The sequence below is a fragment of the Athene noctua genome, chromosome 2, assembly GCF_965140245.1.
Source record: "Athene noctua chromosome 2, bAthNoc1.hap1.1, whole genome shotgun sequence".
In the NCBI taxonomy this organism is placed as follows: domain Eukaryota; kingdom Metazoa; phylum Chordata; class Aves; order Strigiformes; family Strigidae; genus Athene; species Athene noctua.
In genome coordinates, this window is record NC_134038.1 from 124313345 (window position 1) to 124325668 (window position 12324).

The 12324-nt window shown below is 36.2% G+C and overlaps 1 protein-coding gene across 1 annotated transcript in view; it reads right to left on the minus strand.

Moving 5' to 3' along the window:
* Positions 1-3595: 3595 nt before the first annotated feature.
* Positions 3596-12324, minus strand: part of MALRD1 (MAM and LDL receptor class A domain containing 1) — a 290211-nt gene continuing 281482 nt past the window's right edge. The window contains exons 38-40 of the mRNA XM_074897495.1: positions 6169-6244; positions 4437-4493; positions 3596-3724 (exon numbers count right to left, since the gene is read on the minus strand). Of these exons, the coding sequence (XP_074753596.1) occupies positions 3596-3724; positions 4437-4493; positions 6169-6244 (262 nt within the window). The remainder of the gene's footprint in view (positions 3725-4436; positions 4494-6168; positions 6245-12324) is intronic.

The window sequence follows — 12324 nt, forward strand, 5'->3', positions numbered from 1 at the left end:
AAGTCAGAATAACTTCAAAATTAGATCATGTAGTTGATCAGTTTTATCATCTTCATGCTGATCAGGCTGTTGCTGATGTAACAGGGCAAGAATGAAAGAAAGTCAGCAAGCACCTGGACTATATCCATAGGGATCTCAACTATAATGGCCAGAAGATGCAGGAAAATATGGAGAAATGGGGCAGCAGTACAAAGCACTCGTGCAGCTGCAACAGTGCAACCAGTGAGCCCAAAGGGAAGCTCTGAGGACAGCCTGAGCCCGTCGGTATTGGCAAGGAGAAGGGTATGCAGCCACATGTTGTGCTTAAAATTTTTTAAACAGAAGATCCTTCTCCCCTTCCCCATCTCTTCCAAAATTGCTGAGTAGTAACCAGTGGCAGATGTCAAGTATTGGAACAAGCTGAAAATACAGTGACCTTTTCTAAGATAAGGATCTGGCTATCTGTGTGTGAAATATGGTTGTTGATAGGTACCATAGCCATGTTTTGTTTTGAAATGCTGTTTAGCCAAAAGCAAGAGACTTGCTTGCATTCTTCATGATTGTGAGATTTTGGGAGCTGAAACAGCTCAGAAGACCATATTGATCTCACTGCAGGTACCATTAGGTTTTGTTAAAAGTTTTGTCCTGTAATTTATTTTTGCAATTAACTTGGATCATTAACGTACAAACATGTTTAAAATAGAGTAAGTACAGTATTCATCATCTGTATAGAGTATCTTCTTCTAATTTATTGCCAGAAAACAAGCCACTTGGAAACAATTAATTTTTGCTACTTAGAAGTTATAACAATAACAGCATAAGCATACAGAGAGGGTATTTAGTTAAGAGGTATTATAAATTGAGAGAAATAAGAAAACTATGTAGCAAGATTTAACAATATTTTTTTCCTGTCATATTCTTCAGATTTTGAAATTGAAATTGTCACAAGGGTAACTGAAAATGTGAATTCTACCGCTTTAGTTCAAATTACTGAAAAATTTCAGAAAATGAAATAAAAAGTATAATTTTTGTCTTAAACATTTCAGTCTGGGGCTGTTGTTAGCTGTTAGGCAAGAGACAATGATACAGGGAAAATAATTAAATCTTTTGTTCTTGGTGAAATAAGAATAGTAAAAAATGCTTGAAGTTCAGGAAGATGAAATGTCTCAGTTTTAACACTTCCTTTAAAAACATTCTATCCGTTATAAAAATGGAAAATTATTTTGACGAAAGGCCTACCTTGCTTCAGAGATAATCCAGAAGAGTCACAGTTCTCTCAGGAAAGAGCTACTGATGAGACGGTCTTCTCTGAGCTTTTTACAATATGATTACTATATGATCATATGCTTTTATTTAGGACATTAAAATATGAGTACCGTTACTAGTAAAATAAATATATTTTTTTTCATAAGAGAGAATGTGATAAAATTCTACTGTTATTAATTTTATCCTTTTCGTTATTGTAATTTTTATAGATATACATAGTGTGACATAATTGGAGATTTCAGGACTGTAGCATAACCAGCATTTTAGTGTTTAATGAAATTCTGAAGGCAGTGCTAGTCTATTGCAGAATAAATGAGAATTTGACTACTTCGGCTTGACCTTGTAGGAATATTGAATGCATGTTTATAATGTGGAGATCAATCATCTCACGCAGATTTATCAAAATAACAGAGTTCAGGATCTAGAGACACTTGGCGCTTTGCTGCATCAAGTGTATTCTGTGTCAAGTATGAGTATAGTAAGCAAATTCTATGTTTCTGTCTTAATAATCTTGTTTCAGAAAGAAAAGAGCATGTGTGATCCTCTTGTCACAGTTCCCTATTTAAAACCGCCACAAATAACATTTGGTAACATCCAACTAAATTTGGAATTAAGGCAGGTGTGTATACAAAAGATGTGAAGCTCTAGGTGGCTTCATTAAAGTAGCAATGGGAGAGGAGACAGCTGTACAAAGTCAGGGCACAAAGATGGAGAAGTTGCAGTGTGAGTTTACTTGTGTGGCCAACCAGCCGAACGTATGACAGCTGATCATCATGTGTGTAGCTCTGGGTCAGGCAGCGACTGATGCTTCTTTTTCAGTTTGTAGTTAGGACATGTCAGGGAAACAAGCTTGAGAGACAAAGTTTTTGGGTAGCCTATGAAGATGGGAGAAGAACTGAGGATATGACAGTGGATTATAGAAGATAGGGGAAAGAGAACTAGGAGGGTTTACAATGCAGCAAAGAGGCACTTATGAGCATATTGCCAGAAAGGTATGGAGAGAATGATGGACAAACATCTATGGGAATCATGCCTTGTTACTTCTGCTACCTATGAAACAACGTGCCAGTCAGATAACAAAATCTCAGTCAAAAAGTAGTTTTGTGGCCCCAGGTAGAGAGCTATGGACTACTGTTATTCTATTAAGAAAAAGTAAAAGAAAAAGAAAGCAAAACAAAACCCACAATGAGCAGTCCCGTGCATGATGGAGTGAAGCCAGGCTTCAATATGCTTTTCTGTCTGGAGTCTCTAAAGCCTAATAAATGTCAAGAATTTCAGCTTTCCCTGAATGAAGGTATTAACAGAGTTACTGTTTACTATCCAGTATCTGCTTTTATGAAACTTGTAGGAGTTTAGTATCTTTGAAACTTGCCAATGGCCTTAAAATTAAACAGGCTGTAGGAATACAGTAAAGAAGGAAAACACAAGCACAGCAGGAACACTTAAGCCTTCAAGCTAAAACTGGCCACCATATAATTCAAGTAAGCATTATGGAAAATGACAAATTGTCAGGTTATTTAAATTATAAACACTATTGCAAGCTTTGCCTGGTATCACAGAGGATGACACTCAAAATCAGGAGGCAATCCGGAATTCCCCCCCAGTATCTTTCTCATGTAGGCATGGGACAACATAAGTTTCAGCTGTGTGGGAGGCCAACCTAGTCAGCAGAAACATGGTTTCCTGAACATGCTAGTTTCCACCCTCTGTCAACCACTAGCTAAATATATCAGAAAGGCTGTGGTGAGCACTGTAGAGCCATCCAGAAAGGAATTTGGCCAGATATGGCTATCAAGGTTAATAATAAACATATTTTATAAAAATAAGTGTCCATACTGGTATGTCCCATGGATGAATCACACGCTGAGCTGATATGCAAATTCATGATTCATGACCATCTTTGATTTAGCTCAATATGTTTCTAATTATGCAAACACTTTTCTTCTGCTTCTGCTCATTGGAACACTAAAATAGCCATTTAAAATCCCTTTCTAATGCAAAATTACAGAAATATTGAAGTCATAATTTCTCAAATAATAGGCATAAAATTATGATTCCCAAACCTCAAGAATCTGGATTTGATTGAACATTTTATTAACATACTGGAATTTGAAATGTGGAAATGCAAAATGAATTCATAGTTATAGTTACCAATCTCTTCCTGCACAAACAGAAATGACAGAAGACTATATATATGTATGTTTTACTTATGTATGGATTCAATTTTTAATATAAAGTTACTTTCTGTACATAATTATTTTAATAAAAATTATGTGAAGAGTTATTGATTCATATTGCTACAGTATCATGACACACTTTCAGATTTTAGAGCAAATCTTCAGGCAAAGAGTTACAAGCAATATTGATCCTGTTTTATGTCTATTTTCAAGGAACTGCATAATTTCTCCATGTTTTCTGATGCTTCACCATAGAGAGGATTTAGAAAAGAAGTAACATTCGCATCTTCATTAAATGGATACTAAAAGAAAAAATATAGAATGAAATTTAAAGCCCAAGTCATTCATTTGTTAGAATGGACATATGAATGGCTATAGATTCATTACAGAAGTAACATAAGATAAATTCAAAGAAAACTAAAAAATCTCTAAACTTTTTAGACCAGATTTTCAGCTGATCAAAATGAGTATAGCTCCACCAAAACCGTTATCTGTTACATACACCTGATCAAGTCATTCAGCCTTCTTCTGCATCTGTTCCCAGCTTTCTCTTACTTGTCTCCGGAGCTCTTGCTCTAACACACATATTAGTTTGGGAGAATCTGTGTACAATAGCGTAATTGCAGTGGCTCACTAATTTTAGTACATGGTACTGTAATTTAAATGACTGGTTCTAATTTTCTTGAATGAGGAACGTATGAAAAAAGAGATAATATAAACTCTTCAGGTAAGGTCTTCTATAGTTCTAAACATTTTCTTCAGCATCTGCCTTACTGGAAAGTGTTTAACTGCTGTATGGTATACAAGTAGCTACGGTAGGCAACATTAATGATATTGCTATTAAGAGGTTCTTGTCAGCCAGCCAACCCTGGTCATCTTTCTCAGATTTCCAAAGGTGCTAACATTATGAGTAGCAATATACCTTTGACTTTAGGTGACTTTTCCCCCTCTCCTCTGCAAATGAATTTTATTTATAACAGCCCAATATATATCCTACTTTAGAAGTTTACATACCTCATGCCAAGGAGAAACACTGATTTGAACAGCAGGTGTGGTGGCATACCCAGGAGACTATAAGAAGAAAGAAACTGCTTCAGAATATTTTTAGAGAAATGTAAGTAATATTCTGAAAATATCCTTCCATGTGGCTGAGTAACACACTCTCTGCATCCAGAACTACAAGGCAATGTTAGAGTCAAGTGTGTGGCAACACTAGTCCTGCATGGTTTTGGTGTTCAGAAAGGTCTATGGAGAATTGTTCTTTCTTTATAAAACTTATAGATGCCTGCAAATGTGTAACTTGCAGGTATTCAGCTGGAGATAAGGGCTGTTGCTCATGTTTTGCCATACCTTTTTGACTGGTTACACACCATTCACACTTAAGGCTCATCAGACTCAGAGAAAACTCATAACTCTTGTTTTCCCCTTTAAAGGAAGAATTAGTGAAAACGTGTATTTTCCCAGTCTTAAAGAAAACAGAGGAAAATCTGGTACAGCACTGGACTTCAATCACAGTGCCTGGGGCTGTCTTCTATGAAAATGTCTCTCCTGACACTGTGCTTCTGTTTTTCAACTTGCTATTAAATGAAGCCTGTCAGGAATCTATTTTAATTAAAATAAAAATGTCCTGATAAATTGGACATGATTGTGATGGGAATGTTTCCAACTTGGAGCTCTCACAAACCCCAACCTCTAAGTGAATTAATTTGGTCTAATGTCTCTAAAATCAGGTGTAAGGAACCTTTTATAGAAAGTAAATGGCATGTCATAGTTAATCCTATTCAAAGCTTCAGTGGAATCTTATATTACTGACTGTGGAAAGGACAAGGAAATTTTATTTTCTATTTCAAACCAAGCCTAGTTCTTTCAACGTTAACAAGGGTAGTATCAAAATGAGGGCAGGAAGGTTGTTTTAAACTTTTTTTTTTTTTTTTTCTTCTTTTACCTCCAAGGTGCTTTGTATTATTTTCAGTGATAAATCAGATAGCAGAGTGCTGCAATTTAAGCCATCATATTTCTCTTGTTAAATGTAAAACATATATTTTAGCTACCACTGTAATTTGATAATTAAATCTTGCCTTGAAATCTTTTGTTGCAGTATGTTCACTTTTAGGTACATATTTTATTCACAAACTTCTTTGTTGCTCTAGCAGTCTCTTAATTATGATCAACAAATAGTATTAGGGAAATGTGTGACCAAGTGTTTTTTTAGTGTCAAAGTGAATTTTACAGTGATGGGAATAGTAATGCATATTTAAGGCATTGGGAAGTGTTATAAACTCTTTTATTGAAGTTAAGTGAGTGTGCAAAGGCAACTTGGGTGCTGAATCATGAATTTTGTGGTTTTGTTGGTGGTGGTGTTTTTCAGTTGTTGGGTGTTTTCTTTCTGTCTTTTTTTTTTTTTTTTTTTTTTTCCCCTGAAGAAAAGGGAGACAAGTCCAGGGAGATTTTTCTTTTATATGTCTGGCTAAATATTTCACCCAAAACTCTTTTTTCTTAGAGACAGCAGCTCACAGTCAGGATTAGTTATAAACATCAAGATGTTCCCAAAACTGAGCTGATTTCAAATCTACCTATGTTTTCAAAATGTAGTGGAACTGCTCAGAATGATGGAGCACTTTTTAATTCTTACTTTTATTAAATAAGATTCAGTGAGGGATTGCATGGTTTTACTTAATGGAAAACTTATTTGAGTACTACAACCTTACATTTTTCTGACTGTACAGAAGCAATTATTGCTACTTACCTTTTCTTTCCCAGATGAACTAAAGGCTTCATACAATGGGTTGGCAAATGAAGCATTAGTGGTCTCCTCTAGTTTCCTTGAAAAGTCAAGCAAACAACAACAAAACCACCCACAATATCACACATGTTGTCAAAGAATCAAACAGTTTCAGGATGAAAAGACTTGAGTCAAAAAATAAAGATGGCTAAATATATTTCCGACTGATCTCTTCTGAAATGAATGAAACTAAACCAATGTTCTGTGTAAGTCACGTGTAGGTTAAAATAATAATTTTTAATATGTTGCTGCTAAAAATATACATGCTTTTGGATATACATAGAGCTATTTGAGATTCATAAAATGCAGGCACAGTGCTATGCATTAAATAAAACATGATATTAGCTAAGAAGTTGCACTTCTATAACTTTGCATATGATGAGATCATGTTCTTTCTGAGTTTTGCTACCATCACACTAGTAATTCAGTAATTAACATGGTCTTAGGCTACGAGTTCAAGAATACATTAGTTATTTAATTGTTGTATGAACTCTTTTTTTTCAATGAACTAAGAAAGAACTTGCATTTTAGGTCAAAATCATCAGAATTAGTTGTAAAGTTATAGAAGCTCCCTGTACCTTTTGCTACAAAGCCAGAAATATTTAAAGAATCACTGGTGTTATTGGAATGTAAAGGTTTTGTGAATGAACACAGTATCTTAAGCAATTTATAATAGAGGAATAGGAAAAATTTTACTAATCATGGGTCTCATGTCCATTACCTCAGCTAAAAGTTTAAAGATACACTTTTCTGACAGAGGCCTTCTGGAAGTGCTTATGACCTGTGCAGGATGTTTGGGGATGGAACTTTCTGCCTACATCTAAATTTTTTTTCCATATAGATGACTGGTTGTTTGTATTCCATAATACTTGAAATCATCAAAACTATTCCAATGTCATATAAAAAGCAGTAGCTGCATTAGTTAAAACTACTGAGGAATGAAGCAGAGTCATACTTTATTTTTTTTAATCTTTGCTTTTGAAGAGAGGCATTTAGTTGTTTTGTTGGGTTTGCTTTTTTTTCACACTAATGTTTATATGAATAAGAATACATACATGCCTTTGTGTACATAGAAAGCTGTGTTTATACAGTATTCTAAAATAAAATTTTCCCTAAAGCTAATACTCAATCTCAATGATTGAGAGATGGTTTTTCTTGTTTTAAAAGGTGTTTCTATTCCAAAACTGCTCCCACAGATGCCTTAAGCTGTGCCTCCCTAGGAACCGACAGACAGGCTCTGTGTTACTGTGGCAGGCAGGACTGAGGGAACGGAGCAGTCATACAAACACAGCCGATGGAGATGTTGGGAAGTGAAGCTGTTACTCCTCAGGGAGAGCCACAGGGGAGACACACCACATGATTCTTTTTGCAAAGAACTGAAACCAGAATGGATGCTTAGGGGGAAGGCACAGGTAGCCTACAGAAATCTATCACCTGATGAGTTAAATTAGTGCAAGAAGTTTAGTTTGGATTTTAGAGTAAAACAGGCATGTTTCCTTAAAGTCTTTCAAAACAAGACTTCCAGAAATTAATTCCTTTTAACGTCAGTCTCATAACTCAGTTTGATTACCTGACACAGCAGTGTGGAGAGCTATGTGAACGTGTTGATTTGTTCATTTGATCTTAATCTTAACTGTAATAAATCATGATATTCTGATGCTTTTAGTTAGTTTAGTGAAGCTATATTAGGTAATTTATATGCCTCCTAAGTGTATATTTGCATACAAATCCTTCTGAATAAAGTTGACAAGATGTACACAGAATTGATTTTTTACTCTAATATCACAATGGCTCACAAAACCTGAGATCAGGAGCAAACTCAGATAAGAAGTTTTCAAGGAACTTAGCTCTGCTTCTAAAATAGTGCCCAAAGGGCCAGATTTGCATGCTTTAATTTTGATGTCTCATTTAGACATCACAAACCAACTGTATGACCTAACAGCATGATACAGAACTAAGCACATTGATTCTGCTTACAGTCTCCACTACTTCCAAATGCAAGTCACACAATTCACAGTGGGAACCACCTTTAATGTGCCAATAGGAAATTATAAGGAGAGGGATGGGTCTGATTTTCTTTCGTGCTCCGCTCCCCCATTGAAATTAAATAATATGTGCAAGACATATATTGCTTATTTGGGCAAGAACTCGTTGAGTACTTAGGTCTCTCCTGAGAGCAGGAAGGACTCTGAACACAGATCTCCAGCTTCCTCTGCAAGGAGGACCTAACTAACCTTCAGGATACTGTACTGAACTGTGGGCACCAAAAAGAGTCCTGGCTGAGTTCTTCAACAGCGTGTCTTTGGTTGCTGTGTTTAGTGCTGAAATTGGTCCTGTCTTTGTGTGTGAGGCTTTCTCAAGCATGAAAATTGAGTCTTGCTCAGGTTGTCCAGCAGATTTCAGGCATCCCTCCACCTCAGGTCTGAATCATTAAAGAGCATATATAGTTTGGCACCCAATCTTAGGGACGATGAGAATTTTATGGCCCAAAATGTGGGCATTGGTTGAATTTATGCACCCTAAAATTAGATGAAGTGGAGAAAAAGCTTTCTTAATTTCTCTCCTCTTCTTAGGAACCTTTTTTTGCCAAAGCAAGGCTTTGGAAGTCACCTTGAATATATTATCTATATGTAACATATGTGTACATATATATACACATAGATGCATATATATATATATATATCTTATATACTGAAGTATATACAAACATATGTATGGTTAAACCCTGTTTGTGAATATAGCAAACAATTCTTTCTAAGGGAATCCAATAATTATCCATAAAAAATTCTGATATATTTTTGAATGACTTAAAATACCTCAAAGAATATACAAGTGAAAATTTAATCACATTACAGAAGTGCTATAATCCATCAGGTGGTAACTGCCTGAAGAAGTTTGTGCTTGGGAACGCAGATGACATATTCATATTACTTTACATGTTGTGCAAACATCCCTAGAAGTAGACATAACACGTTAGATCTTTAGTTAATTAGACATATGAAAATTTCATTATTAGAGCAAAGTGATGATATGCCCACTCCAGTACTCTGTCACCAATATAGGTACTGCTAAGGAAAGCATAGAAGTGCAGTATTAGTCAGTGCAGTGAGCATTGCCATCTGGTCATGAGTTTACACCCTAATTTTAAACTGCTTGATCAGGCAGTTTAACTAAATGTATTGCAGTGACTTGAGTTAAACTCTTTCTTGCAGTGCTTGCTGTTACTTGACATGAATGAAACATTGCTCATATAAAATGATAGCTTACTGCTACAGTAAAGAGCAATATGTCCATCGCAAGTCTCATGATGGGAAGAAAGTTATCACTGTACACTAAGGGCAAGGGTAACTCAACACTTCCAAAAATTACAGCCCAGAATAATTTATCAATGTGAAATGTTGATAAATCTAGTCTATGATGAAAAAGCATAAATGCCAAGTTCAGAAGACTGTACCAAGCAGGGAATAATTAGGGTTAAAAATGCCAAGCATAGAATGGTTTAAAAAAAAGTAAAGACTCAAACATGTGGGTAAGGCAGCTCGGAGAGAACTGGGTTTTCTAACATAACCAGAAATACCACAGTAGGAAAGGAGAGGATTAATCATCTTGGGCTGAGGTCACATGGGTCATAGCTTTGCTAAGCTCATCTGCATTCTTTAGTAGCAGAAACTACTGCCTTGTCATATGTTTCTCCACTACAGCTTCACAGAGGTGGGAGAAATGTGTATGCTCCATAAAATACCTGCTGGTGTATAAAGGGACTGCTGAGTAACATCATGCTTTTTAATGGAAAATGAAAATATCTAATTTCATTTGTTTGGATGCAATAGCTCAGAATTTTGTACTTTTCAATATACCTTTCAAATGAAAACTATTTCTTTTAGACAGTACAAAAATTTGTAGGAAATACAGTACTAAAAGAATGTTTATCATCAGGTCCATAACAACAGTGACAAAATCCTAGTGGGCCAAAGTTTCAGTTACAATTAAGCTATTAATTAAAATAATCACTTATAAGAATTCTTTATAGGTGTTCTAAAGCTTCTGTTCTAAACAGAAACTATAACTCAAGACCTCAATTTCCAAAGCTTTTATAAAACGTTTTAAACTAAGTTTAGGTTTGCAGAATTTTGCACATCCCACAGAAGGAACGGGAGGCGTGATGCAAGGAGGGTCGACTTTCCACAAGCTGCATTTAGCATCATCCAAAAGTCACTTGGATACTTGATTAGGCTGTTAATATGCTGTCTGGGCTTCCTAGGTCTGTACTTTGTACCTTTTGAGTCACTTTAGGAAATGTATTTATTATATTTTTTAAAAATCATTTTTCTTCTTGGTGATCTTGAAGACTATAGACTGAGAGATTTGCTCTGTTCTTTCAGCATGTCACCTCTTGTTTTTTTGCAAACTTTCCTATATGTGGTGTTTTTGAGATGTATGTTTGATAAATACTAAGGACTTCTGAATATAGCTCTGGGTTTCAATCTTCACCAAAAAAAATTTCTACAGAAGGAATGGATTTGGATAGTAGCATTAGACTAACAAAACAACTCGCAAGCAACAGTTATGGCTGCTGCTTCCTAGTTTTGTTTTTATTTTTCTCATAAAACTGCATCTTTTTTTCTCATTTTACAACAGTATCTATCTCCATTCCAGCTCACAGACTGAAAACGGTTCAATAAATGTCATTTATTGTCATTGTGCTTATCATTTTGGGATATAGGAACATAGGCATAGCCAGCAATGACCTCTGGCAGTCCTTCAGATCCACTTGGAGAGCCTCTCCTGCAATACGCTATCCCTTCCTCCACAGCAGGCCTCCAGAGGGTATGGTATGGTCTAATTGGAGAAAGTCTTGGCAACAGCAACTGGGAGTCATCATAATTGTAAGAAAACTTTAACCATGAAGAAAGGCTGAAAGCACTGAGCTTGCTTAGCCTAAAGAAAGCAGCCTGTAAGGAGGCATGACAACTGCATTCAAGTACTTAAAAAGCTTTTTGCAAGGAGGAAGGGAATGATCTGATTTTGTCCATGGTGAATAGGAATGAATTTAAATTGTGAACAGACATTATTAGCAGTTAGAAAAAAGCCTTCTAACAGTAAACTTTCTTTCTACCTAGGGTACCAAGGTTGCCTAAGGAGGCCATCAAATTCATGTTGCTAGAGGTCTTTAAGTGCAAACCCAGAAGTGACACAATTAGGTCTGTCCTGTGACAGGATGAAAAATAGCTTCTCTGAGTCCTGTTTTCCTATGATTTTCATAATTTAAAAATATTTTCTCAGAGCATCTCACTCTATTGCCTGTGTGGCAAGATATATTATTGATATTCTTTACAAAATTTAATGTTCTCTGTTCATTATGACTGACAGGACTGATAACAGCTGTGGTACATTAGCATTGCAGTTGATGGCACAGATCAAGAACAGGAAGGAAATAACCTGAAAGGATTCAGGGACATTGACTGCATTGGAAGGAACAGCGAAGAAACAGTTTAGCTGAGTGGAAAGTGTTTGATTCTCACTTTATAAAGTAAAATGATGCATGAGAAGGCTGCTGCAATAAAATGAAGCTTTGCTTCTGTTTGGTCAATAAGGACAGACACCACTGAAGGAGTGGATTAACTGGCAGCCTTCCCTTCTGGACTAGAAAATGTCATCCCTTGAACACAAACAGAAATGTGAAAAACTTGTAAGTTTTCTCTGATTTGGGGTTTCTGTGCAAAAGTTTCACATATCCCCAGCCGGGAGCTGGGAAGTTGTTTGCATATCTGAATGCCATTGTGGTAATGAAGTACACAGCTGCCAAGCCATGTGGTGGGCCACTTTTGTCCATTAGGAAATAAATTTATATGATGACTTTCAGTAACCCCGACTCAGGCACTGAAGAGTTTAAAGCCTCCAGGTCAGAGATTAAATTTTTGCAAAGGAAGGAGAAGAAAAAGGGAGCAAAGGGGAAGCGGGGCATACTTTTGGGGTTGAAAGAAGGGGTTAATGTGCTATCAATCTTTCCAGTGAAGAAAAGGAGGGACGAATGTAACTCAGATTCTCACTGCTGTTGGTGACAACTTCTTAGCAGCTGTCAAAGGGATCACCAGCCTACCCCTACTGCCTGCTACCTGT